Source organism: Pristiophorus japonicus, chromosome 19 (assembly GCF_044704955.1).
Source record: "Pristiophorus japonicus isolate sPriJap1 chromosome 19, sPriJap1.hap1, whole genome shotgun sequence".
NCBI classification, from domain to species: domain Eukaryota; kingdom Metazoa; phylum Chordata; class Chondrichthyes; family Pristiophoridae; genus Pristiophorus; species Pristiophorus japonicus.
Genome location: NC_091995.1, coordinates 7,800,597 through 7,824,451, shown reverse-complemented (window position 1 = coordinate 7,824,451; position 23,855 = coordinate 7,800,597). Strand labels below are relative to the sequence as shown.

Below are 23,855 nucleotides of genomic sequence, written 5' to 3'. Positions count from 1 at the left end.
TGGGTTCGGAGGCTTCCCTGCGGGCAATTGGCTCCGACCTGAAACATTTCTGCGAAGTTACCTGCTGGTCCAGGAGGAGAGTGGGATTCTGGTAGGGAGGCCTTCTCTTCCCATGCTGTGAAGCGTGCTCCTGTCCTCCAGGTTCCCACGGAGACGGTGCAGTCATGTGTCACTGCTCAGCCAATCCGGTACAGTGTTCCACAGCTTTCTCATTAATAGCAATAACTCTATCTACCAGTTCTTATTGCTGTTAGTGAGGAAAAAAAACCCAAACACACTAAACATAGAAACATAGAAAATAGGTGCAGGAGTAGGCCCTTTGAGCCTGCAGCACAATTTAATATGATCATGTGACTTCAGTACCCCACTTCTGCCTTCTCTCCATACCCCTTGATCCCTTTAACTGAAAGGGCCACATCTAACTCCCTTTTGAATATATCTAACGAACTGGCCTCAACAACTTTCTGTGGTAGAGAATTCCACAGGTTCACCACTCTCTAAGTGAAGAAGTTTCTCCTCCTCTCTGTCCTAAATGGCTTGCCCCTTATCTTTAGACTGTGAGCCCTGGTTCTGGACTTCCCCAACATCAGGAACATTCTTCCTGCATCTAACCTGTCCAATCCCGTCAGAAATTTATATGCTTCTATGAGATCCCCTCATTCTTCTAAACACATATAATAAAAAATAAAAAAACACAACTCACATAATTAAAATTAATTGAAATTAAAGTTAATAAATGCCTTAGGGAAAAAAAACTCTTTTTTTTTTTTGTAATTCGGGTTTAAAATATAAACTTTTTAGTGGGCAGAGTTTTTAAACAATAAAATGTGTTTATTTAATATTTATGTATGCTTTTAAATTCTTACGCCTGTAACAGTAGGCTATACGCATGCTTTTATCAGGCGCAAGAATTTTGAGGACATTTGCTCGGCAAGATATGGGTAAATCCCGCAATCTTGCCCATGTAAATGTTCTCGCTCCCGAGATGCAGATGATCTGTCAAGCTCCAGCTTGACGGATCGGAAAAGCCAGTTTTTAGTGCATGCGCATTGTGCACTTGAAAACCGGCGCTTCCGATATCTTCCTGGGTCCGTAGAAATTTTGTACGGACCCTGGGAGGGCAGGTTTCCAGGCCATTGAGAAATTAGGGCAGGTGACCAAAAGCTTGGTCACAGAGGGAGGTTTTAAGAGTGTCTTGAAGGAGAAAGAGAGGTGTATAGGCAGGTGTAATAAATCGTGAATTGGAAGAAGTAAGTTGAGACCAAAAAAGTCTCTTCAGCCTGGTGTTAGAATTGAAGATTCATTCCATGGTACAATAACTAAAGCGACTTGAACAACGTGAACATAAATAACATAACGGGCAGCTCTAAACATCTAATGGCCTGTCTGTCTCCAACCTTGAAGATAAACGTGAAGGAGGGTTTCATGCAAGGGTTGAGCAAAGAACTCGACATGCCATGGGTCAAATGATCCTGTCCATATCCTACATCGTGCCCATCCCTAAAAAGAGAGAATAAAAGACCGAGACACGTTTCAGGGCAGATGGTTCAGTGAAGATAAGAACTGTTCGTCCCACCAGCCGTCTGTCCGATCGGAACTAGTACCAGCTACTGGCCGTATGTCTACTATGTCCATTCTGAATGTGTGTTGTGTTTGACTATATTTCAACTACCATTCCCTTAACAAAAATGCCTTATGACTCCGAAGACCCTTCGGGTATCTGTGTGTGACCTGTGATCCTAATCTTACACGGGGAGTTCCAGAGCTTGTGGGCTGAGGCAGCTGATGGCACGGTCACCGATGGTGGTGCGATTATAAGAACATAAGAAATAGAAGCAGAAGTCAGCCATACGAGCTTGCTCTGCCATTTAATACGACTGATCCGATCATGGACTCTGGTCCACTTCCCTGCCCGCTCCCCATAACCCCTTATTCTCTTATCGGTGAAGAAACTGTCTATTTCTGTCTTAAATTTATTCAATGTCCCAGCTTCCACAGCTCTCTGAGGCAGCGAATTCCACAGATTTACAACCTTCTGAGAGAAGAAATTCCTCCTCATCTCAGTTTTAAATGGGCGGTCCCTTATTCTAAGATTATGCCCCCTAGTTCTAGTCTCCCCTGTCAGTGGAAACATCCACTCTGCATCCACCTTGTCAAGCCCCCTCATAATCTTGTACGTTTCTATAAGATCACCTCTCATTCTTCTGAATTCCAGTGAGTAGAGGCCCAACCTACTCAACCTTTCCTCATAAGTCAACCCACTCATCTCCGGAATCAACCTAATGAACCTTCTCTGAACTGCCTCCAAAGCAAGTATATCCTTTCGTAAATATGGAAACCAAAACTGTATGCAGTATTCCAGGTGTGGCCTCACCAGTACCCTGTAACTGAAGCAAGACTTCCCTGCCTTTTATGCTCCATCCCCTTTGCAATAAAGGCCAAGATTCCACTGGCCTTCCTGATCACTTGCATACTAACCTTTTGTGATTCATGCACATAACCAGGGACGCTGAGGAGCACAGACATCTCGGGACAGAGGTGGTTGTGGGGCTGGAGGAGATTAGAGATGGGGAGGGGCGAGGGCCACCGAGGAATTTGAAAACAAGGCGTTGCTTAACCGGGAGCCAATGTAGGTCGGCGAGCACGGGGTGATGGGTGAGCGGGACTTGGTGTGAGTTAGGACACGGGACAGCACTGTCTGAGAGCAAGTCACTCATCACTGAGCCACCAGAGATGTTCTTGAATCCTTCACGTTACATAATATGGTGGGATTAGTGCCTCAGAGTCTACCCCTCAATAATATAAGAGCTCATTACTAAACCAGTACCCGCGATGGTTTCATATCCTACCTTGTATAAATCATGTGATTGCAACACAACTAAATATGTGTGTCTTATCTTTCAGTGTTGAAGTCACGACCTACAATCCATGGTAAGTCTCGTCTAATATTTATCAACTAAAATGCTCCACACTTAAGAACATAAGAAGTAGGAGTAGGCCCTTCGAGTCTGCTCTGCCATTCAATAAGATCACGGCTGATCATCGACATCGACTCCACTTTCCCGCCCAATCTCTATATCCCTCGAATCCCAAAATCTATCTCTCTCAGCCTTGAATATATTTAGAGATTTCACATTCACAGCCCTCTGGGGCAGAGAATTCCAAAGATTCACATCCCTCCGAGAGAAAAAATTTCTCCTCATCTCTGTCTTAAATGGCTGGCCGACCCCTTACCCTGAGACTGTGACCCCTGGTTCCAGATGCTCCAGCCAGGGGAAACATCCTCTCGGCATCTACCCTGTCAATCCCCTTCAGAAACTTGTATGTTTCATTCAGATCACCTCTCATTCTTCTACACTCTGAAGAGTATAGGCCTATTCTATATAATAGCTCATAAGACAGCCCTCTCATCCCAGGAATCAGTCTAGTGAACCTCCGTTGTATAGCCTCCAAGGCAAGTATATCCTTCCTTAGATAAGGAGACCCAAACAGTGCACAGTACTCCAGGTGTGGTCTTAACATAGATGGAGAGCAGAAACTTTAAATGCATTTCAATCACCTTTCAATGGTGAAACCCAACCTTTAAAACGCATAAGAACATAAGTAATAGGAGCAGGAATAGGCCATACGGTCCCTCAAGCCTGCTGCGCCATTTAATACGATCATGGCTGATCCGATCATGGACTCTGGTCCACTTCTCCACCCGCTCCCCATTATCGGTTAAGAAACTGTCTCTTTCTGTCTTAAATTTATTCAATGTCCCGGCTTCCACAGCTCTCTGAGGCAGTGAATTCGACAGATTTACAACCCTCTGAGAAGAAATTCCTCCTCATCCCAGTTTTAAATGGGCGGCCCCTTATTCTAAGATTACGCCCTCTAGTTCTAGTCTCCCCTATCAGTGGAAACATCCTCTCTGCATTCACCTTGTCAAGCCCCCTCATAATCTTATACGTTTCGATAAGATCACCTCTCATTCTTCTGAATTCCAATGAGTAGAGGCCCAACCTACTCAACCTATCCTCATAAGTCAACCCCCCCCATCTCCGGAATCAACCTAGTGCCTCCAAAGCAAGTATATCCTTTTGTAAATATGGAAACCAAACTGTACGCAGTATTCCAGGTGTGGCCTCACCAATATCCTGTATAACGTAGCAAGACTTCCCTGCTTTCATATTCCATCCCCTTTGCAATAATATCCTCTGATTGCAGCAATTGTTGTTTTGTAAAACTTTTCAGCACTCTTTGAGCTTTGACAGGGTTTTTACTTAGCATGGATGTTGGTGATATAAATCTTGTCTTTTTTTTTTTAAATTTTAGAGTATGAAGCATTAAATGCGAAGCTTGGTAAGTGACTGATAATCAAATCACACACAACATTTCTTTACTTTGAATTACTTTCCTGTCAAAGCCCCAGAGAATGGGTGTAAATTTTATGGCAGTCAACAACTTGCATTTATATAGCGCCTTTAATGTAGTGAAACGTCCCAAGGCGCATCACAGGAGTAATACAAGACACAAAATTTGACACTGAGCCACATAAGGAGAAATTGGGGCAGGTGACCAAAAGATTTGGTCAAAGAGGTCGGTTTTAAGGAGCGTCTTAAAGGAGGAAAGAGACCGAGGTTTAGGGAGGGAGTTCCAGAGCTTGGGGCCCAGGCAGCTGAAGGCACGGCCACCGATGGTGGAGCGATTTATAATCAGGATGGCAGAATTAGAGGAGCGCAGACATCTCGGTGGTGGTGGGGGGGGGGGGGGGGGAATTACAGAGATGGGGAGGGGCGAGGGCCATGGAGGAATTTGTAAACACGGATAAGAATTTTGAAATCGAGGCGTTGCTTAACCGGGAGCCAATGTAGATCGGTGAGCACAGGGGGTGATGGGCAAGCGAGACTCGGTGCGAGTTAGGACACGAGCAGCCGAGTTTTGGATCACCAAGTTTACGTCGGATAGAATGTGGGAGGCCAGCCAGGAGTGCGTTGGAATAGTCCAGTCTAGAGGTAACAAAGGCATGGATGAGGGTTTCAGCAGCGGATGAGCTGAGGCAGGGGCGGAGACAGGCGATGTTACGGAGGTGGAAATAGGCTGGTTTAGTAATGCTGTGGATATATGGTCGGAAGCTCATTTCAGGGTCAAATGTGACAGAGGTTGTGAACAGTGTGGTTCAGCCTCAGACAGGAGTTAGGGAGAGGGATGGAGTCAGCATATAGGGAATGGAATTTGTGGCGGGGACCGAAAACAATGGCTTCAGTCTTCCCAATAATTAATTGGAGAAAATTTCTGCTCATGGATGTCGGACAAGCAGATGACAAGTTAGTGTTTCAGTGTTCGAGATGGAAGTGTCAGTGTTGTAGTAGGGAGTGTTGCGAGACTGGAGTTCAGATACATCGTTATTATGAACCTGTTCTCCCTTATACCTGGGAGCACGTTGAGTGCTGTATGGAGAGAGCTTTCTTCTGCCTCTGATCTGTTCTATACAGAAACAGAGGCGATATGGGAAACATTTACAAAGCGAGTTGTGATCTGGATGATCAGAGATGAGGGCCAGCAGCAGCAGGTCAGGGCTTTAAAGGAGGTACAGCGCGAGCTGGCGCAGGAGAGTGATGGCTGTGAAGAGGGTGATTGGATTGGACGTCAGCCCCCTAGATTACGCCCCCTAGTTCTTGTCTTCTCTATCAGTGGGAACATCCTCTCTGCATCCACCTTGTCAAGCCCCTTCATAATCTTATACGTTTCGATAAGATCATCTCTCATTCTTCTGAATTCCAATGAACAAGAGGCCCAACCTACTCAACCTTTCCTCATAAGTCAACCCCCTCATCCCCGGAATTAACCTAGTGAACCTTCTCGGAACTGCCTCCAAAGCAAGTATATCCTTTTATAAACTTGGAAACTAAAACTGCATGCAGTACTCCAGGTGTGGCCTCACCAATACCCTGTATAACTGTAGCAAGACTTCCCTGCCCTTATACTCCATCCCCCTTTACAATAAAGGCCAAGATTACATTGGCCTTCCTGATCTTGCTGCACCTACATACTATCCTTTTGTGTTTCATGCACAAGTACCCCCCCAGGTCCCACTGTACTGCAGCACTTTGCAATTTTTCTCCATTTAAATAATAACTTGCTCTTTGATTTTTTTTTCTGCCAAAGTGCATGACCTCACTTTCCAACATTATATGAGTTTCCATTTCTCAGCGGGTCCACTCAACGTGATCAACACGATTAATACTTTGGAAAAAGTGTGTTACGTTTTTTTTTTAATGAATGCGTTTTGTCGGGCTGAACCAATTCCTGAGGTTTCTGCCACTTGTGGTAACATTTATGTTTTCTCTCTCTCACAGAGAAAGAGCAGGCACTGGCAGACCAAGGTATGATGGCAAAGTGGTTATGTTACTGGGCCAGTGATCCAGAGGCCTGGACTAATAATCTGGGGGACACGAGTTTAAATCCCACTACGGCGACTGCAGGGGGGGGGGAGGAATTTAAATTCAGTTCATTAAAAAATACCTGGAATAAAAAGGCTAGTGTCAGTAATGGTGATCATGAAACTACGGGATTGTCGTAAAAACCCAACTGGTTCACTAATGTCCTGTAGAGAAGGAAATCTGCCGCCCTTACCCGGTCTGGCCTACATGTGACTCCAGACCCACTGCAATGTGGTTGACTCTTCACTGCTCCCTAAAATGGCCCAGCGAGACACTCCGTTGTCATCATCCTTCATCAGCAGTCTCTTGGAATCGAGGAAGACTTGCTTCCACTCTTAACATGAGTCCTTTAGTGGCTGAACAGTCCAATACGAGAGCCACAGTCCCTGTCACAGGTGGGACAGATGGTCGTTGAGGGTAAGGGTGGGTGGGTGGTTTGCCACACACTCCTTCCACTGCCTGCGCTTGATTTCCTCATGCTCTCAGCGACGAGACTCGGTGCTCAGCGCCCTTCCGGGTGCACTTCCTCCACTTAAGGCCATCTTTGGCCAGGGATTCCCAGGTGTCGGTGGGGATGTTGTATTTTATCAGGGAGACTTTGAGGGTGTCCTTGTAACGTTTCCTCTGCCCACCTTTGGCTCGTTTGCCGTGAAGGAGTTCCGAGTAGAGCGCTTGCTTTGGGAGTCCCGTATCAGGCATGTGAACAATGTGGCCTGCCCAGCAGAGCTGATCAAGTGTGGCCAGCGCTTTGATACTGGGGATGTTGGCCTGGTCGAGGAGGCTGATGTTGATGCGTCTATCCTCCCAGGGGATTTGTTGTCTAAGGCAGCTCACCACCACCTCGAGGGGCCATTAGGGATTGGCAACAAATACTGGGCCTCGCCAACAATGCCCACATTTCCAGGAAGGAGTACATTTTTAAAAAGAGGGTATGTCATGCAGTTGGTTGGGTAAGGATTTGTGGTGTTGCCTTACGAATATTAACTTAATATTGCCTGAAAGAATGGGGCAGAAATTCTTCTGGGAGGCTTCCCGCGGGCAATTGCCTCCTCGTTGGAGAATTTTTCCGAAAGTACCTGGTGGTCTAGGAGACGCCCTTATTTCCGGTGGGAAGGCCTTCTCCTCCCGCGCTGCGAAGCACACTCCCGTCCTCCAGGTTCCTGCGCAAAAGTTGCAGTCGTGTGACTGCTCAGCCAATCAGCTAAGTATTTCACAGGTTCCCATGAATAGCACTGAGACTCGCGTATCTATTCATTCTCACTGCTATTAATGCGAACAAAACCAAACACACGCAAAAATAAAAAATAAAAAACAGACCACACATTTAAAATTAATTGAAATTAAAGTTATAACGCCTTAAAAAATAAAATATTGTCCCGATTTTTTAAAAGTTTTTTAAATTATGGTTACAAATAAACTTGCCGCATTGGGGAGGATTTTTAACAATGAACTGTGTGTTTATAATTTAATTTTATTGTGTTTGTGTGTTTTAAACACGCCTGTAACAGTAGGCTATTCGCCTGCTTCTATCGGGCAAGATTTTTGAGGACATTTGCCGGGCAAAATATGGGTAAATCCCGCAATCTTGCCCTTGCAAATGCCCCCGCTCCCGAGATACGGAGGATCTGTCCAGCTCCAGCTTGACTGATCAAAAGCTGGTTTTCAACACATGTGCATTGTGCGCTTGAAAACCGGCTTTTCCGATGTCTTCCCAGGTCCGTACAAACTTCATACGGATCCGGGAGGCTGGGATTTCCATGCCATTGTTTATAAATGTACAACAGAATTGTTAAGTTATTAAAAGAGCTGCCTAATCACCAGCTTCTCTTTCATTACAGACAAGAAGACATTGTTGCAGCAGATGGGTAAGGTGTCCTACCCATGCAATATTGTGCTATTCTTATAAGAACAGAAGAAATGGGAGCAGGCCATATGGTCCCTTGAGCCTGCTCCACCATTTAATAAGATCATGGCTAATCTGATCATGGACTCGGCTCCAATTCCACGCCTGCTCCCCATAACCTCTTATCGTTTAAGAAACTGTCTCTTTCTGTCTTCAATTTATTCAATGTCCCACCTTCCACAGCTCTCTGGGGCAGAGAATTCCACAGATTTACAACCTTCTGAGAGAAAAAATTCCTCCTCACATCAGTTTTAAATGGGTGGCCCTTTATTCTAAGATTATGCCCCCTAGTTCTAGTCTCCCCTATCAGTGGAAACATCCTTTCTGCATCCACCTTGTCAAGCCCCCTCATAATCCTAATACATTTAGATAAGATCACCTCTCATTCTTAATTCCAATGAGTATAGGCCCAACCTCCTCAACCTTTCCTCATAAGTCAACCCCCTCACCTGCGGAATCAACCTAGTGAACCTTCTCTCAACTGCCTCCAAAGTAAGTACATTCTTCCTTAAATACGGAGATATAAAAGAAGCTGACCTCTGTCAGCAATGCAGGTGAAGAAAAATAGAATTTGTGTCACTTCATGGGGGCAATTTTAACCGAACACGCCCATCAGGAATCCCCGGAATTATGTGGAACACTGTTTCAACAACCCGCCCAATGTCATCATTGATGTCCAGAGTTAAAATCGGGTTGGATGTGAAACAGTCAGTTTCCCGATGGGTGGTTTACAATAAATTGCCCCTGTGCTCGCTGACCTATATTGGGTCCCGGTTAAACAATTTCAAAATTCTCATCCTTATTTACTTATCCCTCCATGGCCCCTCGCCCCTCCATATCTCTGTAACCTTCTCCAGCCCCTACAACCCTCCCTATCTCTGTAACCTCCTCCAGCCCTGCACCCCTCTCTATTTCTGTAACCAAGCTTTGGAACTCCCTCCCTAAACCTCTCTCCCCCTCTTTCCTCCTTAAAGACGCTCCTTAAACCCTCCCTCTGTGACCCAGCTTTTGGTCACTAGCCCGATTTTCTACTTATGCGGCTTGGTGTCAAATTTTTAGCTCGATCCTCCTGTGAAGCGTCTTGGGACGCTTCACTACGTTAAAGATGTTATATAAATACAAGTTATGTCTTTGCATTCCACACTCCTAATTCATTTTTTTAATCCTCCTACCTCCCCCTCTCCTTCTCTCTACACTCTGACCCACCGCATCTCACCCTTGACTATCGTGAAGTTGCACTGTCCGACACGCGTATTTACACGCTAATACCACACAATGATTATTTCTGTGTATGGTTGTTCCAGCTGCAAAGTGTAGCGGGAGCAGTCGATAAATATGACGGTGCAATCACTGGGCTTGCTGCTCATCAGGGCAGCACAAGAAGCTGAAAAATGGATCCCGGCACCTCTGAGTTCAGAGGAGGACACCACTGGATGGTATCCTGCTCCAGATAGAGGGTGTGTGTGTGGCCCCTCCCCTGCCCCCACTTCCCTCCCGCTCCAAAAAATATAAAAGCATTGGTGCGACCGCAACACTTTGCAAGCAGCGTGTGCTTCTGGTTTGGGCCGGGGGCCAATCTTGGCCCTTATCTTTGCATCTAGTTTGGTGACCGTATCAAACGTCTGCAACCAAGCTCCGTGGCCTTGATTTGTGTTTTTTTTTCTTTTTTTCTCAGAAATGAAAGAACAAGCTGCTAAATTAGGTAGGACATGTTCTAACCAGAATTGGTATATTTATTGAGTTTCACGTACATCCAGTTGTCGGCATTAGTAGCTCAGTGTCAACACTTTCCCCCTGCGTCAGAAGGTCATGGACTCCCTCCCGACTACTGAAGTCACCCAGGTTTACGCCGGGGTAGTGCTGAGGGAGTGCCGGAGGGGCAGTACTGAGTGAGCGCGCACTGTCGGAGGGGCCATCTTTCGGATGAGATGTTCAACCGAGGTCCCATCTGCCCTTTCAGGTGGATGTAGAAAATCTGGTGGCCGCTATTCGAGGAAGAGCAGAGGGAGTTATCCCCGGCGTCCTGGCCAACTCGTCTGGCTCAACAAGCAACACCAAAAAAATAGATGATATTTATCTCATTGCTGTGTGCCATTCGGTTATAACAGTGCACTCCAGAAGTACTTCATTTGCTGCTCAAGTGCTTTAAGGTTGTGAAAGTTGCTAAATGAATGATGTAATGTATGCCCCTGTGAGGATGCTCAGTTTTGTAGAGCTGTTGAGTTGGGAGTGGCTTAGCCAGTCACGTGATGTTCCCAAGACTCAATAAAACCCCAGCCAGTTGGGTTCGGGGGATCCACGATGGGGCAGGCGGTTGTGAGCCTGGTGAATGAACTAGTAATGTGTAGTGTGATTGATAAACCTTTTGCTAATAAACAAACTAGTTCTTAATAGCAAAGAGACCAGGAAGCAAACACATTCCAAATGCAAACTCTGTTTCTGGCTGAGAATATATTGCTACGTTGCAGTGCACACTCATTTTAAAACATGAAATTATATCTCACATATTCTTTCTTGCAGCATATGAACAGCTTCTCCATACTATAGGTAAGCTGCTCTATCAGATGCACTTAAATTATTCTTTGTTAAAACCAGTTCTTCTTGTCACATCATGTGATCTTGTGATATTTAAGCGTGTGATGTTATAGAACTGAAGCCAGACCTTTTAATGGTGCTTTCTGCTCATCGGCATTTAAAATTTATCAGCAGCCTGTGGGGAAAACCGTTTCAAAGTTATATGTTGTGCCTTTATTATTGCGTAGTATTTTTATTTGATATTAACTTAATGCCTTAAGGAATGTTTATAAATTGATTTGCTTTGGTACTACTGTACAAAAGAAGATTTGACAGTACTTATAGTTAAATGGCAAAACCGAGCTGTTGAATCAGAGAATTTTACAGCAGAGAAGGAGGCCATTTCATCCCATCGTGTCCGCGCCAACCGAATCCCACTTTCCAGCTCTCAGTCCGTAGCCCTGTAGGTTATAACACTTCAAGTGAACATCCAAATGTGGTGAGGATTTCTGCCTCTACCACCCTTTCAGGCAGTGAGTTCCAGACCCCCACCTCTAGGTGAAGAAATTTCCCCATAAATCCCCTCTAAACCTCCCCCCAATTACTTTAAATCTGTGGCCCCCCCTGGTTGTTGGTTCTAGAACCATAGTAAGGTATCAGATGGGAGGGTAGATTATATAGACAAATGGCAAATTTATCTGCCCAAAACATTGCTGTGTTGTTATGTTACAAAGTCTCTGGATTGTATCCATGTTCTGGAATTCAAATTCTCTCTGCTAAAAATATAAAGTATACATGTATCCGCTTGTGATTTGGAGGAGATCTTATCGAACGTATAAGATTATGAGGGGGCTTGACCAGGTGGATGCAGGGAGGATGTTTCCACTCATGGGGGAAATTTCCTTTCCCCCTGTTTGGGGCTGGTTAATTGGAATTCTATGGTTAATTACCGGCGGAATACATGAGGTGGGGGGGGGGGGGGGGGAAGAAATAGAGGGAAATTGCCCTCTTTTCCTGGAAAAAAAAATCATCCAGTCGGAGAAAGCTTACCGCCCCATTACCCCCTCTTCGAGCCAATAACAGGCCTTAAAGATGGGGGCAATTTCATCCCATGTATATTCTATGAACAATCTTTGTTGGCCTCTAACTTTGCCCCCAGTAACTGATGTGCCTGTACTAATGTAACATAGAAACATAGAAACATAGAAACATAGAAACATAGAAAATAGGTGCAGGAGCAGGCCATTCAGCCCTTCTAGCCTGCACCGCCATTCAATGAGTTCATGGCTGAACATGAAACTTCAGTACCCCCTTCCTGCTTTCTCGCCATAACCCTTGATCCCCCGAGTAGTAAGGACTTCATCTAACTCCCTTTTGAATATATTTAGTGAATTGGCCTCAACTACTTTCTGTGGTAGAGAATTCCACAGGTTCACCACTCTCTGGGTGAAGAAGTTTCTCCTCATCTCGGTCCTAAATGGCTTACCCCTTATCCTCAGACTGTGACCCCTGGTTCTGGACTTCCCCAACATTGGGAACATTCTTTCTGCATCTAACCTGTCTAAACCCGTCAGAATTTTAAACGTTTCTATGAGGTCCCCTCTCATTCTTCTGAACTCCAGTGAATACAAGCCCAATTGATCCAATCTTTCTTGATAGGTCAGTCCCGCCATCCCGGGAATCAGTCTGGTGAACCTTCGCTGCACTCCCTCAATAGCAAGAATGTCCTTCCTCAAGTTAGGAGACCAAAACTGTACACAATACTCCAGGTGTGGCCTCACCAAGGCCCTGTACAACTGTAGCAACACCTCCCTGCCCCTGTATTCAAATCCCCTCGCTATGAAGGCCAACATGCCATTTGCTTTCTTAACCGCCTGCTGTACCTGCATGCCAACCTTCAATGACTGATGTACCATGACACCCAGGTCTCGTTGCACCTTCCCTTTTCCTAATCTGTCACCATTCAGATAATAGTCTGTCTCTCTGTTTTTACCACCAAAGTGGATAACCTCACATTTATCCACATTATACTTCATCTGCCATGCATTTGCCCACTCACCTAACCTATCCAAGTCACTCTGCAGCCTAATAGCATCCTCCTCGCAGCTCACACTGCCACCCAACTTAGTATCATCCGCAAATTTGGAGATACTGCATTTAATCCCCTCGTCTAAATCATTAATGTACAATGTAAACAGCTGGGGCCCCAGCACAGAACCTTGCGGCACTCCACTAGTCACTGCCTGCCATTCTGAAAAGTACCCGTTTACTCCTACTCTTTGCTTCCTGTCTGACAACCAGTTCTCAATCCACGTCAGCACACTACCCCCAATCCCATGTGCTTTAACTTTGCACATTAATCTCTTGTGTGGGACCTTGTCGAAAGCCTTCTGAAAGTCCAAATATACCACATCAACTGGTTCTCCTTTGTCCACTTTACTGGAAACATCCTCAAAAAATTCCAGAAGATTTGTCAAGCATGATTTCCCTTTCACAAATCCATGCTGACTTGGACCTATCATGTCACCATTTTCCAGATGCACTGCTATGACATCCTTAATAATTGATTCCATCATTTTACCCACTACTGAGGTCAGGCTGACCGGTCTATAATTCCCTGTTTTCTCTCTCCCTCCTTTTTTAAAAAGTGGGGTTACATTGGCTACCCTCCACTCCATAGGAACTGATCCAGAGTCAATGGAATGTTGGAAAATGACTGTCAATGCATCCGCTATTTCCAAGGCCACCTCCTTAAGTACTCTAGGATGCAGGCCATCAGGCCCTGGGGATTTATCTGCCTTCAATCCCATCAATTTCCCCAACACAATTTCCCGACTAATAAAGATTTCCCTCAGTTCCTCTTCCTTACTAGACCCTCTGACCCCTTTTATATCCGGAAGGTTGTTTGTATCCTCCTTAGTGAATACCGAACCAAAGTACTTGTTCAATTGATCCGCCATTTCTTTGTTCCCCGTTATGACTTCCCCTGATTCTGACTGCAGGGGACCTATGTTTGTCTTCACCAACCTTTTTCTCTTTACATACCTATAGAAACTTTTGCAATCCGCCTTAATGTTCCCTGCAAGCTTCTTCTCGTACTCCATTTTCCCTGTCCTAATCAAACCCTTTGTCCTCCTCTGCTGAGTTCTAAATTTCTCCCAGTCCCCAGGTTCGCTGCTATTTCTGGCCAATTTGTATGCCACTTCCTTGGCTTTAATACTATCCCTGATTTCCCTAGATAGCCACGGTTGAGCCACCTTCCCCTTTTTATTTTTACGCCAGACAGGAATGTACAATTGTTGTACTTCATCCATGCGGTCTCTAAATGTCTGCCATTGCCCATCCACAGTCAACCCCCTAAGTATCATTCGCCAATCTATCCTAGCCAATTCTCGCCTCATACCTTCAAAGTTACCCTTCTTTAAGTTCTGGACCATGGTCTCTGAATTTACTGTTTCATTCTCCATCCTAATGCAGAATTCCACCATATTATGGTCACTCTTCCCCAAGGGGCCTCGCACAATGAGATTGCTAATTAATCCTCTCTCATTACACAACACCCAGTCTAAGATGGCCTCCCCCCTAGTTGGTTCCTCAACATATTGGTCTAGAAAACCATCCCTTATGCACTCCAGGAAATCCTCCTCCACCGTATTGCTTCCAGTTTGGCTAGCCCAATCTATGTGCATATTAAAGTCACCCATTATAACTGCTACACCTTTATTGCATGCACCCCTAATTTCCTGTTTGATGCCCTCCCCAACATCCCTATTACTGTTTGGAGGTCTGTACACAACTCCTACTAACGTTTTTTGCCCTTTGGTGTTCTGCAGCTCTACCCATATAGATTCCACATCATCCAAGCTAATGTCTTTCCTAACTATTGCATTAATCTCCTCTTTAACCAGCAATGCTACCCCACCTCCTTTTCCTTTTATTCTATCCTTCCTGAATGTTGAATACCCCTGAATGTTGAGTTCCCAGCCCTGATCATCCTGGAGCCACGTCTCCGTAATCCCAATCACATCATATTTGTTAACATCTATTTGCACAATTAATTCATCCACCTTATTGCGGATACTCCTTGCATTAAGACACAAAGCCTTCAGGCTTGTTTTATTAACACCCTTTGTCCTTTTAGAATTTTGCTGTACAGTGGCCCTTTTTGTTCTTTGCCTTGGGTTTCTCTGCCCTACACTTTTCCTCATCTCCTTTCTGTCTTTTGCTTTTGGCTCCTTTTTGTTTCCCTCTGTCTCCCTGCATTGGTTCCCATCCCCCTGCCATATTAGTTTAAATCCTCCCCAACAGCACTAGCAAACACTCCCCCGAGGACATTGGTTCCAGTCCTGCCCAGGTGCAGACCGTCCGGTTTGTACTGGTCCCACCTCCCCCAGAACCGGTCCCAATGCCCCAGGAATTTGAATCCCTCCCTGCTGCACCACTGCTCAAGCCACGTATTCATCTGCGCTATCCTGCGATTCCTACTCTGACTATCACGTGGCACTGGTAGCAATCCCGAGATTACTACTTTTGAGGTCCTACTTTTTAATTTAGCTCCTAGCTCCTTAAATTCGTTTCGTAGGACCTCATCCCTTTTTTTGCCTATGTCGTTGGTACCAATGTGCACCAATGTGTTCTCCCTCCCATTTCAGAATGTCCTGCACCCGCTCCGAGACATCCTTGACCCTTGCACCAGGGAGGCAACATACCATCCTGGAGTCTCGGTTGCGGCCGCAGAAACGCCTATCTATTCCCCTCACAATTGAATCCCCTATCACTATCGCTCTCCCACTCTTTTTCTTGCCCTCCTGTGCAGCAGAGCCAGCCACGGTGCCATGAACTTGGCTGCTGCTGCCCTCCCCTGATGAGTCATTCCCCTCAACAGTACCCAAAGCGGTGTATCTGTTTTGCAGGGGGATGACCGCAGGGGACCCCTGCACTACCTTCCTTGCTCTACTCTTCCTGCTGGTCTTCCATTCCCTATCTGGCTGTGGACCCTTTCCCTGCGGTAAGACCAACTCACTACACGTGATACTCACGTCATTCTCAGCATCGTGGATGCTCCAGAGTGAATCCACCCTCAGCTCCAATTCCGTAACGCGGACCGTCAGGAGCTGGAGGCGGATACACTTCCCGCACACATAGTCGTCAGGGACACCGGAAGCGTCCCTGAGTTCCCACATGGTACAGGAGGAGCATAACACCCGACCGAGCTCTCCTGCCATGACTTAACCCTTAGATACACTTAAACTGGTAATAACAATGTTAAAAGTTACTGACCAATATAAGAAGAAAAAGAAAAACTACTCACCAATCACCAGCCAATCACTTACCCCCTAGGCTGTGACGTCACCTTTGTTTTTTTTTGCCTTCTCCCTGTAGCTGCACCGGTACGCCTCTCGCCGACCCCGGACTCGCGCTGCTCCGAGCTCCCGCCTCCTCGACTGACTGCTCCGAGCTCCCGCTGGCCTTTATAGGCCTCTCGCCGACCCCGGACTCGCGCTGCTCCGAGCTCCCGCCTCCTCGACTGACTGCTCCGAGCTCCCGCTGGCCTTTATAGGCCTCTCGCCGACCCCGGACTCGCGCTGCTCCGAGCTCCCGCCTCCTCGACTGACTGCTCCGAGCTCCCGCTGGCCTTTATAGGCCTCTCGCCGACCCCGGACTCGCGCTGCTCCGAGCTCCCGCCTCCTCGACTGACTGCTCCGAGCTCCCGCTGGCCTTTATAGGCCTCTCGCCGACCCCGGACTCGCGCTGCTCCGAGCTCCCGCCTCCTCGACTGACTGCTCCGAGCTCCCGCTGGCCTTTATAGGCCTCTCGCCGACCCCGGACTCGCGCTGCTCCGAGCTCCCGCCTCCTCGACTTGTAGTTCCAAATCATCAGAACATAAGAAATAGGAGCAGGAGTAGGCCATTCGGCCCCTCGATCCTGCTCCGCCATTTAATACGATCATGGCTGATCTGATCATGGACTCTGGTCCACTTCCCTGCCTGCTCCCCAAAACCCTTTACTCCCTTATCGCTCAAAAATCTGTCTATCTCCGCGTTAAATATATTCAATGACCCAGCCTCCACAGCTCTCTGGGGCAGAGAATTCCACAGATTTACAACCCTCAGAGGAAATTCCTCCTCATCTCATTTTAAATGGGCGGCCCCTTATTCTGAGACTATGTCCCCTAGTTTTACTTTCCCATATAGGTGGAAATATCCTCTCTGCATCCACCTTGTTGAGCCCCCTCGTTACCTTATACATTTCGATCAGATCATCTCTCATTCTTCTGAACTCCAATGAGTAGAGGCCCAATCTACTCAACTTTTCCTCATAAGCCAACCCCCTCATCTCCAGAATCAACCTAATGAACCTTCTCTGAACTGCCTCCAAAGCAGGTATATCTGTTCGTAAATATGGAAACCAAAACTGCATGCAGTACTCCAGGTGTGGCCTCACCAATATCCTGTACAGTTGTAGCAGGACTTCTCTGCTGTTTTACTGATGCAACATCACCTGATAAAAGCAGGAATATTGAAATGGAAAGTTTTAATTTTTCCGTCCATCTCTCCTGAGTACAGCTTTGTGAACAACATCTGGGCGCTCTCTCTCCTTTTTTTTTCTTTCTCTCTTTCTCTCTTTCTTTCTCTCTCTCTCTCTCTCTCTCTCTCCTTTTTCTCTCTCTCGGCCCATTCTTCAGCCTGGACACAGGTCGTTCAACTGTGGAGACTGACCCAAGTCTTGTTCTCACCCAATGTGCACCTAAACTTTAACAAGGAGTCGCTAGATAGCTACCAGGTTTGGGAGATTTGACTTCCTCTCCTCTCTAACTCGGCAACATTTAGCCGAAATGTAGCAGCCTGACATCTCCCTGGCCGAGCTCATCTTAATCAACCACATTTATATAGCACCTTTAACGTAGTGAGACATCCCAAGGTACTTCAAAGGAGGTTTATGAGATGAAAAAGTTTGACACCGAGCCGCATAAGTAGAAATTAGCGCAGCTTGGTCAGAGGTAGGTTTTAAGGAGCGTCTTGAAGGGGGAAAGAGAGGTAGAGAGGCGGAGAGGTTTAGGGAGGGAGTTCCAGAGCTTGGGGCCCAGGCAGCTGAAGGCACGGCTACTGATGGTGGAGCGATTTATAATCAGGGATGGTCAGGCAGGCAGAATTAGAGGAGCGCAGATATCTGGGGGAGGGTCTAGGGGCTGGAGGAGGTGAGAGATGGGGAGGGATGTGGGGCTGGAGGAGATTAGAGATAGGGAGGGGCGAGGGCCATGGAGGGATTTGTAAACAAGGAGGAGAATTTTGAAATCGAGGTGGGGTTTAACCAGGAGCCACTGTAGGTCAGCGAGCACAGAGGATGATGGGTGAGCGGGACTTGGTGTGAGTTAGGACACGGGCAGCCAAGTTTTAATCGGCACAAGACTAAGATTAAACCTAGGGTCTTTGAATCTGTATGGCTCAATACAAGTGGCAATGTGCTTAACCCAAGCTCAAGTATTTTTACCTGTGCTGTTAAAAATGTTCAATCATTGACCGTTTCACTGAGCTTTGAGACATCTGGTTAAACTTTGTGACGTGAGATTCACTGGGAACGCCCCAGTAACACCATAGTGCCGCTGATGTCCTTCCGTTCGTTCTGTCTTGTCATTTATGAAATGTACGGGTCACCATTAACGATGTGTATCTTACTTGCAGCGTGGGACAAGATGCTTCGATGTGCAGGTAAGCAAATGATCACCAAAGGATTTAAGCTTCTAGTTAATTCTAAGTCGACCCAGACACCTGGTGTAAAACTCCTCCTGCGGAAAGGTAGGGAGGGGTATCACGAAAGCGAGTCTGCTTCTGTTTCAAGTCGTCTTCTCTTTGGCAGTCATTTGGAGTCGAGGTTGACTTGTTTCCACACTAAGGGGGCATAGTTTTAAGGTGGTTGGTGGAAGGTTTAGAAGGGATTTAGGGGAGGCTTCTTTACGCAGAGGGTTGTGGGGATCTGGAACTTGCTGCCTGGAAGAGTGGTGGATGCAGAAACCTTCACCACTTTTAAGAGATGGTTGGATGGGCACTTGAGATGCGGTAACCTGCAGGGTTACGGACCTAGAGCTGGTAATTGGGATGAGACTGGATGACCTTTTGTTGAATGGAGCAGATATAATGCTAAGTACTGCAGGGAATAGAATATGGCCAGGGTGATCTCCTGGACTAGTTTGGATCGCCTGGATGGGTCGGAGAGGAATTTCCCCAGATTTTTTCTCCCGAAATTGGCCTGGGCCTTTATCTGGTTTTTGCCTCTCCCGGCTCGCATTGCTCCAGTTGGGGAGGAGTATAGAATATTTTGGTATAAGGGATGTCACAGTTGTATGGGGCGGACTGGTTGGGCTGAATGCTCTTTACTGTTCCGTCATTGTTCATAGATTTATATGTAACCTTCAGGGCTGCTGACCGAGGGCCGTGCGGCTCTTTGTCAGCTACGATGGGCCGAAATGACCTCCTGCGCTGTAAATTTCTATGTTTCTAATGAGTTCTCAGGTGACTGAAGAGTCCAGTGCGGGACCTACAGTCTCTGTCACAGGTGAGGCAGATGGTGGTTGGAGGGTGGGTGGGGGGCTTGGGTTGTCATGTGCTCCTTCCACTGTTTGCGCTTGGCTTCCGCATACTCCCAGCGAAGAGAGTCGAGGTGTTCGGTGCCTTCACAGATGCCCCTCCTCCACTTTGAACGGTCTTGAGATCAGGGGTTCCCGAGAGTCGGCAGGATGTTGCATTTTCTTCAAGGAGGCTTGAGAGTGTCTGTCCTTGAAGAATTTTCTCTGCCCTCCTAGGGCTGGCTTGCCGTGACGGAGCTCTGAGTAGAGTGCCTGTTTCGGGAGTCTAGTATCGGGCATTCAGACGATGTGACCCGTCCAACAGGTCAAGATACCGGGAACATGAAATGTGACGAGTGGTCCTTGACTAATGAGCTGCCACTGGTGAAATTTGAAGTTGAAAAGCAGAGATCACAACATAAATCTTTGCACCCACTTGCAGGGCACTTGAATTTCTTCTAACTACAGTTTCTTCCAGCCGGTCACTACTTCAGTGGCGCAGATAGAATCACAGACATTTACAGCAGGGAAGGAGGCCATTTCGGCCCATCGTGTCCAAGCCGGCCGGCCAAGAGCTATCTAGCCTAATCCCACTTTGCAGCTCTCTGTCCATAGCCCTGGAGGTTACGGCGCTTCAAGTGCACATCCAAGTACTTTTTAAATGTGGTAAGGGTTTCTGCCTCTGCCATCCTTTCAGGCAGTGAGTTCCAGACCCCCACCACCCTCTGGGTGAAGAAACTTCCCCCCCCCCCCCTCCCAGTTACTTTAAATCTATGCCCCCACTGGTTGTTGACTTGTCTGCTAAGGGAAACCGGTGCTTCCTATCCACTCTATCCAGGCCCCTCATCATCTTATTGATCTCAATCAAGTCTCCCCTCGGCCTACTCTGTTCTAAAGAAAACAGACCCAGCATCTCCAATCTTTGCTCATAGCCAAAATTCTCCAGTCCAGGCAACATTCTTGTCAATCTCCCTTGCACCCTTTCCAGTGCAATCATATCTTTCCTGCCATCATCATAGGCAGTCCCTCGAAATCGAGGAAAACTTGCTTCCACTCTAAAAATGAGTTCTCCGGTGACTGAAATACGGGAATTACAGTCTCTGTCACAGGTGGGACAGACAGTGGTTGGAGAATTCTTCTGAATTCCAATGAGTAGAGGCCCAACCTCAACCTTTCCTCATAAGTCAACCCCCTCATCCCTGGAATCAACCTTGTGAACCTTCTCAGAGCTGCCTCCAAAGCAAGTATATCCTTTTGTAAATATGGAAACCAAAACTGCACGCAATACTGTAGGTGTGGCTTTGCTAATATCCTGTATAACTGTAGCAAAACTTCCCTGCTTTTATACTCCATCCCCTTTGCAATAAAGGCCAAGATACCATTGGCCTTCCTGATCACTTGTTGTACCTGCAGACTAATCTTTTGTGTTTCATGCACAAGTACCCCCAGGTCCTGTTGTACTGCAGCACTTTGCAATCTTTCTCCACTTAAATAATAAATGCTTCTCAGCCTTTGGCCATTTTAAAACACATTTTGTTATACGGCCATTTTCTATTATTTATAAGTGAGTTTTACATAGAATCAATGCATATAAAGGAATTTACAAACATACAGGTTATTCATTAATTAAAGACATGTAAATTAAGCTGCTTAATTCTAACTTCTAACACCTGTCAATAGGCAATATATTACAGACTCCTGCTTCTATTTCTTATGTTCTTATGGCCATAGTTTATAATGTTGGTGCTTTGTGCTGGAATTCCACATTGAACGGATCCTAATAATGGCCTTGTTGTAGTTTCAGTCTCGCTGGACCCTGACACGGCCAATGGAAACGTTGATGTATCTGCGGATCGCACCACGGTGAGAGATAGCGGGGGCTGGAAGAACGTGGCTGAAAACAACAAGCGGTTTGACCGTTACCCATTTGTGTTTGCCACCAAGGGCTTTGACTCTGGAAAACACTACTGGGAGGTGGACGTGAGCCTCAGCTCCAACTGGGACCTGGGTGTGGCCAACCAGACGGTGGATCGGAAGGGAAGGATTACACTGGCTGGAGAGAATGGGTACTGGACCGTTGGCCGTTCCTGGGAAAAGTACGAGGCCAGGGACAAGGCACAGACGGCGATAACCGTCGGCCAGAATCCCACAAAGGTCGGAATTTTTCTCAATTATGACGACGGCTTTGTTTCATTTCATAACGTGGACACGAAAGTCTCACTCCATACCTTTAACGTCCGATTCACAGAGACCATTTTTCCTTTGTTCTGCCCGTGGAGGTCTCCAGAGCCAATCCAAATTACTCCGGTTGTATTGGAGGAATGACGGCTTATTTTGTTTTTCATCCATTTGTACAGTGAACCATTTGGAATATTTGGCGACAGTACTGTATGATGTGTGCACCTGTTTGTAGAGCTGTTGCGTCCGGAGGAGTCCATGTTCTATGTGTATGTACATTATGCATCAAGATCCACGGCATGACCCTGGACAATGTGGACTATTTCCCATACCTCGAGAGCCTCTTATCAACAAGAGCAGACGTTGACGACGAGATCCAACATCGCCTCCAGTGCACCAGTGCAACCTTCGGCCGCCTGAGGAAAAGAGTGTTCAAAGACCAGTCCCTCAAAACTGCCACCAAGCTCATGGTCTACAGGGCCGTAGTAATAACTACCCTCCTGTATGGCTCAGACGTGGACCATGTACAGTAGACACCTCGTTGTTGGAAAAATACCACCAACGACATCTCCTCAAGATCCTGCAAATCCTCCTGGCAGGACAGATGCACCAACGTTGGCGTCCTCGGCCAGGCCAACATCCCCAGCATCAAAGCACTGACCACACTTGATCAGCTCCGCTGGGCAGGCCACATTGTCCGCATGCCTGACACGAGACTCCCAAAGTAAGCGCTCTACTCGGAACTCCTACACGGCAAACTAGTCAAAGGTGGGCAGCAATGTTACATGACACTATCGGGGAGGCTTTGATGAAGTGCAGCATCCCCTCTGTCAGCTGGAGTCCCTGGCCAAAGATTGCCCGAAGTGGAGGAAGAGCATCCAGGAAGGCGCTGAGCACCGAGTCTCATCGCTGAGAGCATGTAGAGATCAAGCGCAGGCAGTGGAAAGAGCATGCGGCAAACCTGTCCTGCCCACCCTTTCCCTCAGCGACTATTTGTCCCACGTGTGACGGGGAGTGTGGTTCTCATATTGGACTGTTCAGCAACCTAAGGACTCCTGTTAAGAGTAGAAGCAAGTCTTCCTCGATTCTGAGGGACTGTCTATGATATCGTACGCACCCAGAGAGGCCCTGCAATTTATAGCCCAGTATTTTTAAAGTTCCTTTCCTTGTGCTTTCTAACTTATCCAGGGATCTTTGGGCTGATTCTCCAGACACTATTTACAAGCTGACCCAGTCTGTTAGCACAGGAGTGAATCGGCCCAAAATCTCTGTATCCTTTACTAAAAACGCCTTGCTTTTTTTAAGACCAAAACTACCTTGTGTACATAAGTGATCAATGCTGAATTTCCTGCAAATAAATTAAGGTTCATGTATTACATCTGTCAATCTCCTGTTTTTTTTCCTGATATGATCGGCTTGGTTTTGATGACCTGTGTAAATGTTTTTGCTACTTACTGATACTTTTTTCACGTGTCTCTATTTAAAAAAAAAATAATAAGTAATGATCAACGATCACAAAATTAGAATAATGACCAACTGCACTCACATTTAAAGCATTTTAATAATTGTGATGAGGCTGGCAAAACTTTAGCAGAGAAATTTTCTCAACATGTCGGGGTAGAAATTGCCCTCCGGCCCGAAACGTTCCGAGTGTTTTTACTCCTTTTCACCTCTTCAGCGACATTCCACTTTTTTTTTGTTCAGTTCCGGAAGTCGCTCTTAATTGGGGGGGGCGGTGAGTACACAAGAGGGCTGGGATACGGGTGGGGGGTAGGGTGACTACATGAGAGGGGGGATACGGGCGGTGAGTACATGAGGGTGGGATATGGGGGGGGGGTGAGTACATGAGGGAGGGATACATAGAAACATTGAATTTAGGTGCAGGAGTAGGCCATTTGGCCCTTTGAGCTTGCACCACCATTCAATAAGATCATAAAGAGTATGCGAGGAAGCTTGCAGAGAAGATAAAAACTGACTACAAAAGCTTCTATAGATATGTGAAGAGAAAAAGATTAGTAGGTCCTTTGCAGTCAATCAGTTGAATTTATAATGGGGAACAAAGAAATGGCAGACCAATTGAACAAATACTTTGGTTCTGTCTTCACTAAGGAAAATGCAAATAACCTTCTGGAAATACTAGGAGACTGAGGGTCTAGTGAGAAGGAGCAACTGAAGGAAATTCCTATTGGGCGGGAAATTGTGTTAGGGAAATTGATGGGATTGAAGGCCGATAAATCCCCAGGGCCTGATCGTCTGCATCCCAGAGCACTTA

The 23,855-nt window shown here is 46.5% G+C and overlaps 1 protein-coding gene across 3 annotated transcripts in view; it reads left to right on the top strand.

The window, feature by feature from the left end:
• LOC139229691 (butyrophilin subfamily 1 member A1-like) overlaps positions 1–22,959 on the top strand; it is a 42,822-nt gene extending 19,863 nt beyond the window's left edge. For all 3 annotated transcript variants that reach the window (XM_070861217.1, XM_070861218.1, XM_070861216.1), the window contains 8 exons: positions 2,905–2,931; positions 4,318–4,344; positions 6,342–6,368; positions 8,264–8,290; positions 10,004–10,030; positions 10,849–10,875; positions 18,525–18,551; positions 21,204–22,959. In XM_070861217.1, coding sequence (XP_070717318.1) covers positions 2,905–2,931; positions 4,318–4,344; positions 6,342–6,368; positions 8,264–8,290; positions 10,004–10,030; positions 10,849–10,875; positions 18,525–18,551; positions 21,204–21,730 — 716 coding nt within the window. In that variant the 3' untranslated portion in view covers positions 21,731–22,959. The remainder of the gene's footprint in view (positions 1–2,904; positions 2,932–4,317; positions 4,345–6,341; positions 6,369–8,263; positions 8,291–10,003; positions 10,031–10,848; positions 10,876–18,524; positions 18,552–21,203) is intronic.
• The last annotated feature ends 896 nt before the right edge of the window (positions 22,960–23,855 follow it).